This window comes from Trachurus trachurus (assembly GCF_905171665.1).
Source record: "Trachurus trachurus genome assembly, chromosome: 19".
Classification (NCBI taxonomy): Eukaryota; Metazoa; Chordata; class Actinopteri; order Carangiformes; family Carangidae; genus Trachurus; species Trachurus trachurus.
In genome coordinates, this window is record NC_139913.1 from 20,263,477 (window position 1) to 20,281,770 (window position 18,294).

Here is an 18,294-nt window from a genome sequence, read left to right on the forward strand (position 1 = left end):
TGAGATATTTGCATGCTGAAAGCTGATACCCCGGCTTTGTTCTCTTAATGGTGCTGTTCCGTTTTTTATTATTCTGAATACCTGCCTCACCTGTACAGCCCCAGGAGACTTTATCTCGCCCGTCGCCTCTCATGAAGCTCTGCTAGATACAGTTTCCCTTTCTCTGCCCATTCTTCCCTTTCTATCGGCCACAGCGACAGTTTCAAATTGCTTCCTCCTCTCGTGTTTTTTCCTCCCTTCTCATTCTTTCCACGCTTTTCTTCGGCCGTCCATTTTCTTACAGCAGACAAATGATCGGCGCTGAGCTGGTTTTAAGAAGACTCACACCCAGCAGGAAGAGAAGCGGGAAAAAACCCCCAAAAAAACAATCATGTTTTATTTTGTAGAATCTTTTTTTAATGAAACACAAAAAAGGCAATAAAATTAAGATAAATAATTTTTTCTTTTTGTACATGAGGAAATATTTAAGTCATATTTCCAAAGAATGACTGAAATTACATAATATATTTTAGTAGGCTATCTCAACCGTACAAAGCAGGTTCCAGTGGGTCTAAAAAAACAAAAAACAAAAAACAAAAGAAAAACACAATGTTGTTTCGGTCAAAAGGTGATGGTTAGAACTGAATCCAGTGTTTCTTAAAGAAAATACAGCTTTTAAAAAATAATTCAATTAAAGACCCATAAAAGTAATATTTCAAAAAAATTGAGTTTCACATTAGATTCCTTTTAAAGCTTTTGCTTTGCAGTGTAACAGCAACATTGTTGTTAAAAGTCAGTCAACGTCCTAGAAAAGAAAAAAGGCATTCATGTTCTTCCCCCCTGTACATCCTATACACGACAACAGACGGTCATCACAGGCTTGCATAAACAGTTAGACAATGGTAAACGAGGAAAACAAGCGAACATAAAACACACACAGACATTTTTGGCAAAGCAGGAATAAAAGTGACAAGAAGCATAATTTGTGATTTGATCCTTATCTTGTTTTTTTTTTTGTCTCTCACCATTGTCCCATTGATTGGCTCTGATTGTCCTTCACAGTCACTTGATGCCATTCTGGTTGCCATAGAGACCTCAAGTGCATCAGCTGGGCAGCGTGAAGACAATGTTGCTGCGACGTTTCTCGGAGGCTGTCATAGCAACACTGGGTGAACACGGGCAGACAACGAGAGGAACTCTACTTCAAACACCTCGGTGATTGCAGGGGTCCCGGATTCAGATTTGATTAAACGTCTTTTTTTTTTTTCATAAAATTGTTTATTCTTCTAATGCGCTGAAGCGTAAACTCACAGGTGCTTTGGTATGTTTCGTTTTTGATGCCAGATAAATATCTACATTTCATATAGGAATACAGGCTAAAATAGATAAAGAAGAACTAGATTCTTTAAGGATCAGAGGACAGCAGAAACTCAGTTTCTTTTCCAGTATTTGTGAAAAAAAAGCTCCCATTAGGAAATGCACATTCTTAACTCAACAGAGCAAAAAAAAGAAAAAAGAAAAAAAAAAGACATTTGGACACATTTAAAAAGAGCCTTTTTCTGATTTCCTTATAAAAACATTTCCCAAACGCCCTGTCTACTTATTCATCCTTAAAACAGGGCTTACAACCACAGTCTTCACAACAGTTGTACAAGTCCAAGCCTCCAATCCTGTTCAGTGCATTGAGAGAGGAGGAAACTTAAACCCAACCTCCTCCCTCTGCCAGACCCCCCACCCCTCCCGCACACACCCTAAAAAATCTAAATAAAATATTCTTCTCTGCAAAAGAAAACAACAAAAAAAAGAACAAATATATATGTATACTATTTACAACATGTAGTTTTATACATAATGCTGTACAAAGCACACACGCGCTCGCCCCATGCACACATATGCACGCACACCGACATGCACGCACAGTTCAAATAAACAATCCAACTACCTGTACATGTGTCTTCGCACCTTGAACAGGAGGATACGAGAGAGAGGTATTGACGTGTATGGCTTGACAGGAGAAAAACAAATTATAATTGTCGTGCAGTTTTCTGTGGCGAGGACGGAAAACCGCACGTTAAGTACTGAATAGATTAATATTCAGAGGGTATACCGACGGTGTGTCATGACGTCATCTTTGCTTGATGAGCACACACGCACGCACGCACACGCTCGTACAATACAAACACACGCACGCTAAAGCACTATTTACTTAGAGCTCATTAAATGCTGAACAGAGTCATTGCAGCCACACACACACACACACGCACACACACGCATACACGCACACATGGACACATAAGTCCAAACTACAGTGTTTTTTTGGTCCTGTTGGGGATCTCCCAATTGTGTTGTCATTGTCAAAACTACCAGTATAAGACCATTAAAACCATCCAAACCAGTGTGGTTTACAGCAAGTCTCTCCCCCTCCAGACTCCCCTGCTCTCTGAGTCTGTCTGTGTCTCAGAAAGCCATATCTGTCCTCCATCAACAGATCCAAGCTACTGTACTCCAAAGTGCTCACGTCCGTGGTTCCTGTCCGTTTGTTGCGGTCGTCTCGTTGCGGCGGCCGCTCTTAAAAACTCCGACCGCAGAGACGAGCTGCAAACGAGGAGCCTCGAGGCCACGTCTCATCAACAGGATCGGACTCTTCCCTCCAGAACCAACCAGACTCCTCATAAGTGCCAGTACTGCTGCTGGGCTTTATCCAGTGGGCTAGCTCCTCCTCTGGCAGGGGACAGGTCAATACGCAGAGCCTATAGAGACCCGTTGTCTTGGTTTCCCTCTGTCCCCCCGCTCTTCTCCGGAGGACCGTCCCGAAGGCGGTCCACTCCAGATTTCAGGTCAGTATTTTGATTTCTCTCTATCTATCTCTCTCTAGCTGCTGCTAGGACACTATGGCCATGCCGTCGGCGCTGATCAGCTGGCCCGTGGTGGGCTCGTAGGTCCCAGCCAGGTAGAAGAGGTCGTTGGCCGCGGTGGCCGCCTTGCGCTCGCGCATCAGGTGATCGTACTCGACCCTGCCGACCACCTGGCAGCGGTGGGAGATGGTCTGCACGTCGTTCTCGTCCTCGTGACTCGACTGGTACAGGGCATTCTGCGGCAGAGTGGAGAATAACGGTTAATGAGAGATATCATGACAGATAAGTGAGATTATCAACATGCTGCATTTAGAACGATTGCTTTCTTGAGAAAAGTGGTGAGCAGAAAGATTATTGTGTTTTTGTTTTGAATCTCTATAGTGATGTTTTCACTCCCACCCAAAACTGCTTCTACTGGGGGATTGAGTTTCTGCAGCTGGTGATCTTTTATGTGTTTTTTTTCCAGCCATGCTGCTCGTGTGAGCTACACAGCTCTTTTTCTATTGCAAACAAAAGCCAACACTGCCTTTGCCTGAAATGTAAAATGCAACACTTCCTGTGCAGCAGGAAGTAGGAGGCAGGTAAGAACGACCCTGCATACACTATTAGAACCAATTGATGAGCTAAACAGATGTATCAATAACATCAGGTGAGAATAGAGAATAAAAAGAAACACACTGGTCATACATTGGTACGGAAACCATTCCCATTTTAGAAATTCCGCCCGCACTGCTTGGTCGTTACCTTGCCGTCTCGGTGTCGCTTCCCCAGGCAAGTCTCCTCCGGGTGGTAGAACCACTTGACCCTGACCACCATGCTGGAGCTCCATGACTCCCAGAGGCTCTCCACTCTGCCCACGTAGGGCAGCTGTGGCCGGCCAGGTGACAGGAACACAGCACAGTCCCCGACACGCACCGTCTCCTTGCCCCGCACGATGGCCTTGTAGAAAAGCTTGCGGGCTTTGCCCTTCAGACCTCTCCTCTGTCAGAGAGAGAGAGAATAAAAAACAGCACCCTCCGTCAATTTATTCAGCGTGGAAGGCTTATTTCATCACCAGCCTCATTTCAGAAATTAATTTGAGGTTTTGTTTGTTTTGCTAAACCCAGTCTACCAAAATATACAAAGATTTAATATGTTTTTCCAATTCCAATCCAAAAAAATGCTTCTAGCCAAAAAAATATGGTGGTTTAACTTTACTTTTTATTCCTTCTTCTAATTTTTCCCCCAGTTTTTCTACTTCTGAGTGAGTGTTCAGTGCCAAACGCTGATTGAGTTACTATTGAATTACAGGAGCACATCAGTAATTCACTTTTAACTTGATGAGGCAATAGCACTGAAACTCACCTGTAAGTTATGATAACAGCAACCAAAACCTGGATAACACACCTACATTTGTGTTTCGTCTTTGATTTGTCGAGGCTTGTACACACTAAAAAAGGTCAGCTTTTTTTTTTTCTTCTCTTAAGCCTGACGGCTCAGGCGACAGATGCAGTCATGTTTATAAAGCAAACTGCATGGAAGCCCAGAGCGCCAGAGGTTGCTCAAACCGTTTTGTTCTGTTATCTTGAGATCGTGACTTAATAATCTGGATAACAAACTGAGAGATTAACCGCACCATAGTGAGTCTGATAGTGTCGCCAATGTGTGTGCAGAGCCAGAATCAGCATGAGCAAGTCCAAAGAGAGACTGCGTTTGATCTTTGCATTGACTGTATGTAATCAAGGTGTGACGCGGCAGAAACGGCAACAACTATCAGTAGCCCATTGAAGTCTGGAGCTTAAGTAGGGTGCAGATACCACAGGTGATTATTCTGCAACCAAGATCATAAAGTGTGATCATGAAGAAACACAGTCTGATTCAATCAGGATTTCAGCACAGCTGCTTCGAAGTTATGCCAAAAAACCAACAAGATGATTCCACAATATTTCAGGAAAACAACATGAAAGATAAAAACAATGCAAAGAGTCTGTACCTGTGTGGGGTTGCCGGACCATTTCCACAGCTGGCGTCCAGGCAGCAGGGGAGCCATGTTGGGCAGCGGCTCGGGAGAAGACATCCTCTGCCTCTTGGCTGTTGCCGGGTCCTTGGAGGCAGATTTGGGCTGCTGGCTCACAGGACTGCTCTGGCTCTGATGGTGGCCGTCCTTCCTCTTCAGCTGGGTCTTAGCCACCATGCTTCCTTTTGACACGAACTCCTTCCTGTCCTCCGCTCTGTCGGTCCTCGCCTTTGACCCCGAGACGGCCATGCTGGCTTTAGCCACAAAGCCGTGGGCCGGGGCCGAGGCGGAGGGAGAGGAGCCGGAGGCGGTGGGGTCGGGGTTTAGGAGGTCGGAGGTCATGTTCTGCCTGTGCTTGTGTTTGTCTTGTTGGAGCAGCGCGCGGCGCAGCAGCACGGACGACGTCTCCTCGTCGGAGGAGTAGGAGGAGTCGTTGTCTGAGGAACAGAGGGACGAGGAGGAGATGGAGCCGGAGGAGGAGGAGGAAGAAGACGAGGACGTGAAGCAGACGGAGAGACGAGAAGGGAATCGCTCGCCCCGGTGAGGTGGGACTCCCGCTCTCCGCGCGTCTGCATCTTGACCATCGTCCTCGTCGTCCTCGTCCAGCTCAGAGTAGGAGCTGGGGCAGTCGCTGGGGTAGTCCAAACTGAAATCCCCACCCTGAACTCCAAGACCAGCGGACAGAAGGTCCTTTCTCAGAGGCGGAGCGCCCTTCAGAAGAGCCTCAGACCGGGCCGCGGCGCCCTCTCTATCCCCTCTGTCTCCTCCTCCTCCCTTCTTGCCGTCCTTCACCGGCAGCGACGGGTGGACGTATCGTAGCGGCGCTCCAGCGGAGGCCGGGCTCTTTCCTCCTCTGCCTCCGCTCCCTCCCAGTCGGAGCAAGGCCTTGCCGTTCTTCGTTTTGGGAGACGTCACTCCTTCGTGGTCGAGCTTCACCAGGAACTGTTTCCTGTCCCGTTCGCTCACCGGCTTCCTGCTCCCGGCTGCCATCGCCATGGTGACGGCCGAGGAGCAAGAGGAGGACAGAGACTCCCGGAGCCCCACGGAAGCGGCCGAGGTGACCGGCCTCCCGGCTCCGGAGCTCCCGCCGCTCCCGAAGGTGGAGTAGCCATTGGCGATGCTGCTGAACGAGTCGACCACAAAGGGAGAGCCGAAGATGCCTTTGATGGGAGTCGGGGGCGCGAGGGGGTGGGAGGCGGGCCGGTGGAACAAACCCAAGTCCCGCTCTCGTATCCTCCGCTGGGTCTTACGGGACGTCCCGTTGAAGAGGAAGAAGTCGACCGGCGGTCTCTTCCGGGGAATGCCCCAGCTCAACAGAGAACCGGTGCTTTTGGTTACAGTGTCTGTTACTGGTGTGGGCGCGCTGGCAGCCTTAGACACAGAGTGGATTTTCTTCGGCCTGCCAACTGAAAAAGGAGCCGGCAACAGAGAGGAGTTATAATCAATACCAAGTGACAGGTCTTAAGACCCCACCGAGATTAATTGTAGAACTAAGAGCTTTGGGGAAACTTAATATCTTTATCTCCTTGATCTTCCCCTGGCCAGGTACATTTCAACACCTACATTACTCAAACTGCAGCAAACCTGGTAAACCTGTCTCTTCCCCCCGGCCCAACTGTCACCCTGAGTTTGTGATGAGTTACATGTATGTTGCTTCACTACATGAAACACATGGTTGACACTTCATAAAATAATGATTAATGTGGTGAAATGAGGCTTAATGACAGGCAGCATACAGGGACTTTGAAATTTATGAGTTTTAACTCCTCTGACTCGGAGGCAACTGATAATTAGCCGACAGGTGGAACTATGAAGGAGGCATTGTTTAGGGGATTTTTCTATGGCCTGAAGAGCCGAGTGTCTCTGCGAATACGCGTTAACCTGTCAGACCAGTGCGACTCACAATAAAGGGTTTTGATGTTCACTGGATTCCTTTAGACTGCTCTACAAATGAGAAATCACTGACCCTGTGTTTTTTCATTAAAAATGACGTCTTATGTTTTGTCATGTTCCTCCTCACCTGGTCTTTTCTCCTGCGGCCTCCCTGCCGACTCCTCATTGGCTTGTTTTTCTGTGTCTTTCTTTTCCTGGGTGGAGCTTCGTCGACCGCGGCGACCAGGTGAGACCAGAAGCGCCGGAGAAGGTTCCGCACCTGGTGGCGAAAAGTTGTTTACTGACCACATTCATTTATACAATACGATACGATAAACTTTATTGTCCCGTTCAGAAGACATACAGACATAACAGCATTGCACATATCCCACAACATAGCACATACATACACCTCATAAATTCACCATAGTAAGAGCACTATAAGAATTATTGCACAAACTCAATACAAACTTATACATTCATTCCTTGTATGCGCTAGTACCCCTATCCCCCCCACCCACTCTCCACACAGCCACACTCACAGCGGATTTGGTATCCAGGGGGCAGGAGTCTGATGTTAGCGAGGGAAATCCTTCCTCTGTCTCCGTCATCAAACTCCACCATCACACTGCCCTCCTTCTCAGCCTCCCCTGGACCTCCTAAAGCACAGCACAGATAAGAGGATATGAGCTGCTGCATCTGTGTGTGGGTGTGTGGGTGTGTGTGTGTGTGTGTGTGCATAGAGTGAGGTGGTTGGCTGCATGTCGCGCACCTCGGTGGACATATCCGGGGTAAAGACAGCGAGAGCGCTCGCTCCAGTAGGCACAAACTCGCGTCCCTGCGGTCAGGATGGCCTCAGTCTGGGGCCGCACATCCAACACCTAGAGGGAAAAAAAAAAAACGGAAATAACTGTCTTGTAACTTTTTCTTTTTGTTTTAAAGTGACTTCCACCCAGAACTTCCCACAGTGCTGTTGAATATAAGCAGCTGAAACTCACAGCTTCCTGTAGAAGTTGCTCCAGCGAGTAGATCCTGGGGCGATTCCCTCGTTCTCCTTCGATGACAACACTGAATCTAGAAAGAAAAAAAAAACGAAAGGAAAGAGAAATGAATGAAAAATAAAATTGCATTTCAATTTGCAAGTTATGATTTGATATTTACTCTCACAACCTTGCTGCTGGATTTCAAGGTTGTCTTTTGAAAACATGTTTTTTTGTCGTGCGTGCTCAGCCACTCTGCAGGCAGCTGCGTTGGCTGCAACTGCTGTGTGTCTTGGCTTTGTCATCGTCTAGACGTCTTGTTTGTTAAGATTCTCACAGCTGCTGGGCATTTAACTAGCGCTAAGCTAACTTTTCGGCTCTCTAGCAGATCAGACTGGCTTTTTTTCTTCGCAATATGTCATTTTAGTGCTAAACTCTCAGCGGGTTCTGATTCAGCAGGTCTTTGTAAGGAGTTGCCAACCTAAACAATGGTCGTATGTGGCACACGGTGGAGTCACAGGGAGCTCCGTGCTGCTTCGGAGGTTTTTACAGCTGTGCAGCGACAGCAGAGGAGGAGGGGGCAGAGTCACTTACATGTCGGGCAGATCCAGAGTTTGGACGCAGGCGGCGTAAAGCAGCTCATCCTCCTTGGAGATCAGGATCTTCAGCCCGTCAACCAGCATCTCTTTGCTCAGCACACAGTTTGGCAGGGCTGCAGGGGGAGGGGAGGGGTGAAAGATGGATAGACGGAGAAGATAAAGGGTGAGATGTACAAAATTTGTGTGTGTCATCCAACATGCTTTTAAACCATGTGTAATTATAAATGATGTGTCGCTGTTTTAGTCCATGGGCTGGAGGCCAAAATTTCACAATTCGGTATCACTCAAAGGGATGAAGGCTACCTATATTTTTTGGAAAGATATATGTCTGTAGATAATCTTTTTGTATGATAGCCTTTCCAGGTGAGTAGCTAAATTTTGGTTATCAGCTCATGAAGTTATCAACCCCCTAAGGAAAATCGCATGTTAGACGCAGGTGCAGAGCCTGGTTTACCCTCATGGTTAGGACTTTTGTCAATGTTCAATGATATTGTGTTTGGTATCATTTAAAGGGGACCTTCTAAACTTTAATTTAAACCCAATTGTGAACCTTTCTGATAAATATGGAGGTCACTGCAGCTCCTCTAACCATCAAAAGCATACATTTTTTCGCAATTTGCGCCTAAACTATGTTCTTTCTTTCAGTCCTGTAGCATCTAGGTAGATCAGAAACACAAAACAAAAGTACTACAACACTCACCTGGTTATAAGGATTCAGAAAATATATAATATACCCATATCATTTCATTGTGAGAATTCAAGATGGCGCCGGAGGCCATCTATACCCATTTTCAACTTTTGATCTTGACAACCTAGATGGTCATGTAATGCGTGCCTACCAGGAATTCTGCTAGGCATGTTTGGAGGAAGGTGGGTCGACTTCTTCGCCTTTGCCGCCTCCTCCTCCTCCTCTTCTTCTTCTTCCTCCTCTTCCTCCTCCTCCTCCTCCTCCTCCTCATCTTCCTCCTCTCCCTCGGAGAAGCTGCTCTCCTCATCCAAGCGAAAGCCGTCATCGGCTGCGAAGCTCTGCAGGAGCCGGCTCACCGCATGGCCCTTGGCCTGGGAACAGGACACAGGACACAGGAAGTGACGTCAGCGAGCGGGAAAGCAGGATATGGCCTCACACATCGTATTATGCCACACTGCTCAGATGAATCAACGGTAAACAGGACCTGCAGGTGAATGAATGTCTTTTCCAGTCTGATGTGACTGATGTGGTAAATCCATCAGTGAAAAGCGACCGCAGGCAGCAACGCCTCTTGTAACGTGATGCCTCAGTTTAAGTCTGCAGGGATTTTGTTTTTTTTTGTTTTTTTTTCTTTCCCTCAGCTGTCGCTTGAAGTTCAGAAGTCACAGTCGGTAATAACTGCAGCTCTTGACCTGGTAAGACTTTAGCGTTTTGCTCAAGGGCACTTCAGCAGGAAGCTCAAACCTTAATTTAAATTCTCACTTCAGACAAACGCATATGCACACACACACACACACACACACACACACACACACTAGATACTACCCATCTCCAGACCGGTTTAAGCTCGTTTATCCAAAGATGATTGATGACTGAGGATGGAAAGTCAGCTCACCCAACAGGTTTCTGCTTGTATGTAAGCTTTCATAAGAAAAGACCATGATGTTCAATGCAAAGGGAGATTTGGTTTGTGTGTGTGTGTGTGTGTGTGTGTGTGTGTGTGTGTGTGTGTGTGTGTGTGTGTGTGTGTGTGTGTGTGTGTGTGTGTGTTGTCTCCTGGTGTTTTCCACATCAGGAGAAGAGACCATATATTTTAGTGACAGAAGTTTCGTCACCAGAGGGCATGGGTGATTATTTCCCTTTGGTGCTGGCGCTGGTGTTGTGTGTGTGTGTGTGTGCGTGCATGTGTATGTGTTTGTGTGTGTGCAGGAATGCATGGGTGTGTGTAAGGTTATGGCCAATGATTATCTTTATACTCCTGTGTTTGGTTTGGAGTTATGTGTTTTTGGACATTCCCTCACGATGACTCAAAGACTGAAGCAACCTCGGGGCATTTCTCATTAAAATGAATGCGGGTGTCTCGCCAACGGCTGCCTGCATGAATACAACGGGCCCAGTGGAGTGTTAGCACAGCAGGCACGCATGCAAACACACACACACACACACACACACACACACACACACACCTATACCTATAGGAAGAAGAGCAAACGGCACATTTGGATAAAAGTGACAGATTTACAGCCATCGGTAGGGAACGGCAGTGTTAATCTACAGGATTTTCAAACTTCCTGGCCGGGGCGCGGCTCGCCTCGACAAGGAAGGAGTGAACGCGAGGGGAGAGCTTTCCCGAAATCCTCCCTGCTTCTCTCCCTCTCAACACAAGGCCAAAGGGAGTAACCTCTCCTGAGTCACCTTCCCTTCCTTTTTCTCACATTTACAGGCAGCTGCTGTCAGAAGCTAAATCCTTCTCCTGACCACTGCTGGGTTCACTTCGCAAAAAAAAAAAAAAAAAAAAAACTAAAAGAAAAACAGCATGTCCCCTCTTTGCTCATTAACTCATTTCAAAAGTAATGTGATTACCCTCTGTAGCGGCAGTAATTTATTCCGTTACACCTGTAAAACTGGCTTTTGCGTTTCACCTTTTCCTAATCGATTCCCCTTTCCCCCTGTGCTTCTGTGTGAATGATCAGGAGGCAGAAAATAGACCCTATCCCCCTGGTGAAGGATGTTGAACTTTCAAAGAGCATTCGGTTGCACAGCTTCCTGGTGAGCATGTGATATCCTCTCCAGATATTGTCAGGTTTTCTTTCTATGTTAAAGGTGTTCAGAAACGGCCGTTTGTCCTGTTTGTCGCACCGAGTTTACCCGAGTAAGGAAAACGAATTTGATTGGTCGTTATCGGGTGGGATATTCAATGTCTGGGGCGAGACCGAGCTCGGTGTGTGTGTGTGTCTCAGACGTTTGAGTGATGGATGACGGATCCAATATCAGTGGCTGACGTATAATCCGTGTGTCTGCATTATCCAATGCAGAAAAAAAATACCAGATTTACTCGAAAATAGAATTTTGTCCAAAGTTTGGGCTACATCGCCTGATTGATGAGTTATTACACTAATTTTATGACCCATAGTGGAATCAAATTCAATTTTCTTTTCTGTACAGCTTTAAGCTCCGACTGGCAGAATTTTTTTTTTGGTGGATGATCACCATCGCATCAGAACGCAAAAACAATCGATCAGTGGGTGTCGTGCTCACGTTTGTATGTGTGCAAACTGCAAACGCTGTGTTTCAATGCTGTCTAGGTCAGGCCCATGATAAGCCACACAGGTGAAGCAGCTGAGAGGGAAATACAAGATGCAAATACCAGTGACGTGAGAGGTGATGGAGTAGCGCCATAAATCACTGCTGTCAGGGAGTAATTTACTTGTAGTCGCTGGCAAGAGCAGAATACTGCTGTCTTACTGTAATGTTACACGTCACCCGGCCGGCCGGCGACACTGGGTAATGTCTGGCAGGCTTTTACTGTCTCACCTTCCCCAGAATGCCTTGTCCCGCCGAGCTCTTCTTCACCGCGTCCCTGCAGGCTCTGTTTGTGTCGGTCAGAGCTCCACGGCTCCCCCGGCCGTCGCCGTAGCTGCAGCCCAGAGACGACACGCCGGAGCCGGGCAGAGACGCCCTCTTAGTGCCCTGGTGGTCCGGACGTCTCCTGTCTGGCCTGGACAGGCTCGGCCGCCTGGGATCCGTGCTGGCAGGGCCCCCCATGCCTGAGGGGGGGAAGGGGAAACAAAACCATAAGAGTCCATATATGATGATACTTGAATATAAGATGATTTGACTGTATCAGATTGTTTTCGATGAGTTAAATAAAGACCACTTCTAGTTGCTTAGATGTTATATCAACACTATATGTCTCTTTCTGGATGAATACAAAATTTGCCAGGAAGTACTTCTACATGTATACAAATCATCCATAATCCCACTGTCACTGTTTGCTCAAACTTGGCACCAACAGTTTTTTCCCTTTTACATTTTGAAAAGTGAAACAAATAATAGATGTCAGTTTTAATCTGACAGCAACATACATTACAGCCTTGCGCGTATATTATATACATATATATCTCACCAGTTTGCCCTGGTCTCTTGCTCCTGGATTTCTTGTTCATTTGGAGCTTGGAGGACTGGGAGGAAAAAGGTGCAATCCCTGCAGGGTTTGCAGGGGTTTCTTTAGAGGATGAGCCAATCTTGGTGTCACCGGCTCCATCTTCGCTGTCGTAGCTGCCGTCCTCCTCCTCCTCCTCTTCCTCCTCCTCCTCGTCCTCTGTGGAATCGCAAGCATCAGTTTCGATCAGTCAGAAAAGCTCAGAGTGATCTACATGTAAGTACTGTTAACTGAAGCCACTTGACAGGACGTATTGACAGCGAGCGAGCCTTCAATATTCCTCTGGCGCCTACGGCTCAAAAAGCCTGTGGCTGAACTTACATAATCAGGAGCACGCAGGAAAAAGGCAGAGGAGCAAATAGAGAAGAATTGGCAGCGGTGCATCTTTGATCAAACTGATTAATTCCCGCCTTAATGACACCACGATAACGCACCGCGTGTTTCTTAACTGCAGTGACGGTTGGCAAACACACAAAGATGTAGCGCGGCTGCGGCGTGCACACACACACACACACACACACGCACAGATTGTTATTGGCAGCTGTGTGTCACTGACTGTGGGGGTTGTGTCGGGTGTCAACACATCTCTGACACACTTGTCACTTACATGGCGTTCTCGTCAACACTTTGGCTCGGCCACACACTTGCTGTCTCTCTCTCACACACACACAGATACCGACACACACACACACACACATTAAATCACAACCTCTGCGTGGCATCAAGGTCATGAAGTCAGCGGAACTGCAGTGTTTTTACTCAAGTTTTGTTCATTTCATATTCGACCTTCCTCTCCTGTGAGGCATTCGTTTAAAAGTCAGGAGCGGTGTCACTGCGTCTCCTCCTCTCCCAGGCCGGGGAAGAAGAGGAGGAGGAGGAAGAGGAGGAGGAGAAAGGAGGAGGAGGAGGAGGAGGGGGAGACTGGGGTGTGACATTCTGACCGGGGCCAGAGTGGGCTCACGTTACCGTATGGCGTTGAGGGCAGCGGTGGCTGTGTTGCATGCCTGTGGCAAGTCGTTAACGGTTTTAACGGTGTGACAGATGAGCTGGGAAGTGAGAGGAGCCCCCGATGACGGCAGACATCTCACTCTCAGACGCTTCACGTGCACACTCACACACACAGACACACACACACACACACACACACATGCACAGACATACTCTCATACTGTCATAGTGAAATCTCACAATGTCTGCTCGATGCTCTTTCAGCCAAACAGACGCTGCTTGACTCATAACTCGCTCTTACACCAAAACTAGAAAGTAGAACGCCGCTCAGGTGATCGTTTTTTGGTTCGTTACGGTCGAGTTCTCATCTCGATACACACTCATATCCCACCAGACATGCAATTAGTGGTAAATACTGTATTCCAAAAGCAAAAACAAACTTCAAACAACAAACAGTGCTCTACAGAGCCAATTGTCCAATGGGTCACATCTCTAAAACCCAGAGCAAGGTTAGCTTCAGAAAACAGGTGAAGAAACACCTAATGACTGCTCACAAAAAGTTGTAGTGTACCCAATTAATGAATTATTTATTTCCTGTGTGTGTCGCTGTATCTGAGTGTGTGTTTTGACACTGTATATGTGTGATGATTTCCCACATAATCACATGTGTCTCTATATCTGATTAGATGTTTAGATTATTGGCTATATGCTGTTACTTTTACATACTGTATGCTGTCTATGTCAATCTCTTGTTATGTTTTGATTGTGTATTTCTGAATTGCATTTTTATTTTTATTTATACACTGATCGGACCCCAGGAAGAATAGTTGATGTAAACTACATCAGCTAATGGGGATCCAAATAAGATAAAATCAAATCTGCAGGTTTTTTTTGTTGGGCTGTGAACTCACCGCGCTCTGAGCTGTCGCTGTCACTCTTCTCCCTGACTTCCTGCTTCTCGGAGCTCCGTCCGGTTCTGTTCTGATCGACGCCCATCAGCGCTTTGGGTTTCCGGCCTCTCTTCTTCTTCACGGTCTGACCGGCTTCCCAGTCCTGCCGAGGCTCTGACGGATCAACAGCAGCGGTGGAGATTAGTTTTGCCGTGCTAATGAACAACAAGGGACCGTGCGCTTTGTTAATCCCCCCACTCCGTCCAACAACAACACACACCTTTCCCTCCTTGTCTGCAGTGACTCTTGCTCATCTCCGTCGTCCCGGGGTTCCCTCTGCCGTGCAGCATGCCTGCCGACGGCACGCCACGCTGGGCGGCGGCCTTCTGCTTCAGCTGGGTGACCCGCCTGGCCAGCCTGGAGCTCAGGGTGCTGGGCCGACCTCTGTGCTTACAGCAAGCTTTCATCTGCGGATGGGGAGCGGAACAGCTAATTATTGACTCATTTCTTTGCGCTAATTGAAACATCCAGGAGAGAGGAGAAAAACATTAGCAGCAGGAAGTGGTTGTCAGTGTGTGTGTGTGTGTGGATGAACCAGGAGCGACTGCAGAGGGACTGACCTGTGCAGCACTGAGGCTGTTGAATGCATAATTGGACATTTTCTTCCTGGCTTTCTCCTCCAGCAAATTCAGCCCGGCCCTGGAAAACATAAAAGCACAGCAGAGGCGCACTTAAATAAGATATTATCACACATAAAACAGATTACAGAATTAATCTGATCACACATTTCTCTTCTCTCGAGGACGATATTCTCTCTAACTCTGCCTCTCTTCTCTCTCTCTCTAGTCTCGCTTCTCTCTCTCTGCTGGGTTCATTCATTGTCTCACTCTCTTCCCGCTCTTCCTCTCTTTCTCATAACTTTGATGAGGTAAGAGACAGGCTCTGTCGGCCCGGCTGCGCAGTTTAACGGCAAACACAGAAATATTCAGCGGCCGTGCGAATATATGAAACTCTGCTGAATCACCACATGAAGGGATAAGAATTATCTGGTGTGAAGGAGAGTGGAGAAGACAGAGAGAGAGAGAGAGAGAGGCCAGGGGAGGAGGAGGACGGTTGAAGAGGGGGTGGGTGGGGGGGACAGAGAGAGAGAGATGAAGCAGTCTCGGGGGAGTCTGTCCGTTGACCGGAGCTTCAGGGCTCAATCGATAAACACTAACCTCTATTGAACACTACTCCTCCCTTCCTCCCTTCCTCTCTCTCTCTCTCCCTTCATTGTATGCATGCTCTCTCACACCACAGGCAGCCGACACACACACACACACACACACACACACACACACACACACACACACACGGTTAGCAGTTATGTCTGAGGCAGGTGAATCCTATATTCCCACAGAGGGAAGGTTTGGCTCTCAGCATCTCTACTCCCAGGAGAGGAGGAGAGGAGAGAGGAGAGGAGAGGAGAGGAGAGGAGAGGAGAGGAGAGGAGAGGAGAGGAGAGGAGAGGAGAGGAGAGGAGAGGAGAGAGGAGAGAGGAGAGAGGAGGAGAGAGGAGAGGAGAGGAAAGGAGAGAGGAGAGAGGAGAGGAGAGGAGAGGAGAGGAGAGGAGAGGAGAGGAGAGGAGAGGAGAGGAGAGGAGAGGAGAGGAGAGGAGAGGAGAGGAGAGGAGAGGAGAGGAGAGAGGAGAGGAGATGAGAGGAAAGGAGAGGAGAGGAAAGGAGAGGGGAGAGGAGAGGAGGACCCGGGCCATGTCTGTCTGTTGCAACCCCCCTCCCGACCCTCTGAGCATCCTAAGTTTACACTGTGCCACTTCCTAACCTACTGCACATGAGCATGTGCATGGTTCACATCACTATAACGGTGCGACACCTGGCAGTATACTGGTGTGTATTGCCCAGAAGCACATGTTTCCTACCTGTTTACCCATGGAAGGGCAACACTTTGGGTGGAGGATGTTTCCTGTGTCAACACAGTGATGCTGCTGTGCCTATAGTCAGACGTCTGACCTCAGCTCCATCCAACACCGCTGAGATAAAGTGGATTGCAGACTGACAACAGGCCCAGACACAACAGTCTGCTTACAGATGGTCGAACGGCACAGACTGCAGCCAACCATTTGTATATCTGTCTGAAACCGACAGTCTGACAATCCCATCTGCTTCATGCAGCAACCGGCCACAAAGCTGCATCCATGATTTAAAGGAAACTCTGTCTGAAGGTGCGAGTTCTTATCGTTTCTTTCAGTGACGGCAGGATTTTCAACTTCACCTTCATAGAGCAAAACACTTTCTCTGAACACGTGGCTGGATGACATGTTGTAGAAACTAGACATTAATTCTCCTCCGTCTGAACGGGAGAACATCCTTTCACCCTGGTTCTGAGTGAAAGCAGCATATCAATACACATGTACAGTTCCAGGTGTGTGTCGGGAGGAATCACTGGTTTGAGTTTGAGAAGGTTGCTTCTCTCTCTCTCTCTCCGTCTCCCTCACCGTTCTCTCACGAGAAGATGAAAGTAAAAACAAATGATACAGCGCTTGTTATCAAGAACAGAAATGCTGCTCACGCACGTCACGACCAGCTCTACTAATTAAACAAGTTCTGTGTGTATGTGTGTGTGTGTGTGTGCGTGGTGCACCGGCATGTATGACTAAAGCCTTTCATTGTCATTTTCATTAGCGTTTTCTAATCATAGTAACCGTGACAAACCTCGAGTTTCACTAATCATTTTATCAAGGCGAGGGGTGCACATGCTAACAGAGGTGGGGCAGCATGAGAAAACACATTTATCATGATGAGCGCCGAATGTGCGCCGCCGAGTGTGCGTATGCGCAGGAATGTGTGTCGGCAATGGAAGCGTGTGCACGTGTAAGGTGTTAAATAATGCGTGGTTATGTGGCTGCAGCCGGTGGGGGTGGTGTTGAGTCGTTTATCACTGTAATAACTGTACATCACAGCTTTGTCCGGCTGTATTAATGTATGCTGGAGGTTCACGTCGAATCAGGACATAATCAATGCAAGTGATAAATATGATTAAAAGTGATTAATGATGATTAATGAAGGCCTCATCTCCATTACATTCTCTCATTTGGAAATCACACTCATCTTACAGCTTCCATCACATAACATACTGTGCATGTGTGCGCGTATGAGTGTGTGTGCGGCTCCTTCCAGTGCCCAATCAAGCAAATCATCAGCTATAGAGCATTCGAATCAATTCAGCTGAAGAAGAACTTCTTGAAAATCAACTGTGCCTTTCACTAAAAACACAAACAGAAATCAGGATGAATGAGCGAGGCTTGCCAATCAGACTGATTATACTGACGCAATATCAGAGGGACTGACCTGAGTCTTTTGGAACTCTCCGCGGCAGCAGGGCCGGGGGTGGACTTGCGTTTGCGGGGGCGGCCGGGCCCCCGGCGGGCAGGGCTGCGAGACGTCTCCTCTTTCCTGCAGAGAGGAGGAGGAGGAGGAGGAAGACGGAGATGGAGGGAGAGAGAAGGAGAGAGATCAAAGACACAGTCAGGATGGCAAGAAAAATCAGGAGGAAACTTGTATCAGCTACAGGTCAAACTGCATTAGGTATGAGCAGGCAGCAAGTCCTGGTAAATCAGGAGGATGCAGCATGACAGCACAACTGCGAATGTTGGAATGCATGATTCAATCTAGACAAAAAAGAAGTGTGTGTGTGTGTGTGTTTGTGTGTGTTCTCTCAGCTCACTGGTGGTCGTGTTTCCTCTGTAGTTTGGCCAGTTCTCTCTGTTTCTCTTTGTAGCGGCGCTGTAGCTCAGCCAGCTGGACACGCATGGCCAGCTCCTCCCCTCCCATCGTCTCCATGGAGCCCTTCACTGGGCACACCTGACACACAAACACACACACGCACACACACAGCAGAGGAATTTATATGCTGAAAACACATTCAACAGTCTTTGGATATACGACGGAAGCCAGCTTGTGTTTGTGCAGAGTGTTGATTAGATGGAGTGCTCATAAGTTTGATCCCTCAAGCAGCTTTGATTGAACCGGTGCTCCACGTTTAAATA

The 18,294-nt window shown here is 47.6% G+C and overlaps 1 protein-coding gene across 1 annotated transcript in view; it reads right to left on the bottom strand.

Annotated features, from left to right (window-relative positions):
* Window positions 1-463: 463 nt before the first annotated feature.
* The window catches only part of bahcc1b (BAH domain and coiled-coil containing 1b), a 60,445-nt gene continuing 42,614 nt past the window's right edge, over window positions 464-18,294 (bottom strand). Inside the window, exons 13-28 of the mRNA XM_083994732.1 lie at window positions 17,973-18,109; window positions 17,597-17,701; window positions 14,870-14,948; window positions 14,530-14,716; window positions 14,271-14,423; window positions 12,376-12,570; window positions 11,784-12,016; window positions 9,121-9,340; window positions 8,277-8,394; window positions 7,701-7,776; window positions 7,475-7,583; window positions 7,245-7,361; window positions 6,851-6,982; window positions 4,807-6,236; window positions 3,579-3,815; window positions 464-3,070 (exon numbers count right to left, since the gene is read on the bottom strand). Coding sequence (XP_083850858.1) covers window positions 2,861-3,070; window positions 3,579-3,815; window positions 4,807-6,236; window positions 6,851-6,982; window positions 7,245-7,361; window positions 7,475-7,583; window positions 7,701-7,776; window positions 8,277-8,394; window positions 9,121-9,340; window positions 11,784-12,016; window positions 12,376-12,570; window positions 14,271-14,423; window positions 14,530-14,716; window positions 14,870-14,948; window positions 17,597-17,701; window positions 17,973-18,109 — 3,738 coding nt within the window. The 3' untranslated portion in view covers window positions 464-2,860. The remainder of the gene's footprint in view (window positions 3,071-3,578; window positions 3,816-4,806; window positions 6,237-6,850; window positions 6,983-7,244; window positions 7,362-7,474; window positions 7,584-7,700; window positions 7,777-8,276; window positions 8,395-9,120; window positions 9,341-11,783; window positions 12,017-12,375; window positions 12,571-14,270; window positions 14,424-14,529; window positions 14,717-14,869; window positions 14,949-17,596; window positions 17,702-17,972; window positions 18,110-18,294) is intronic.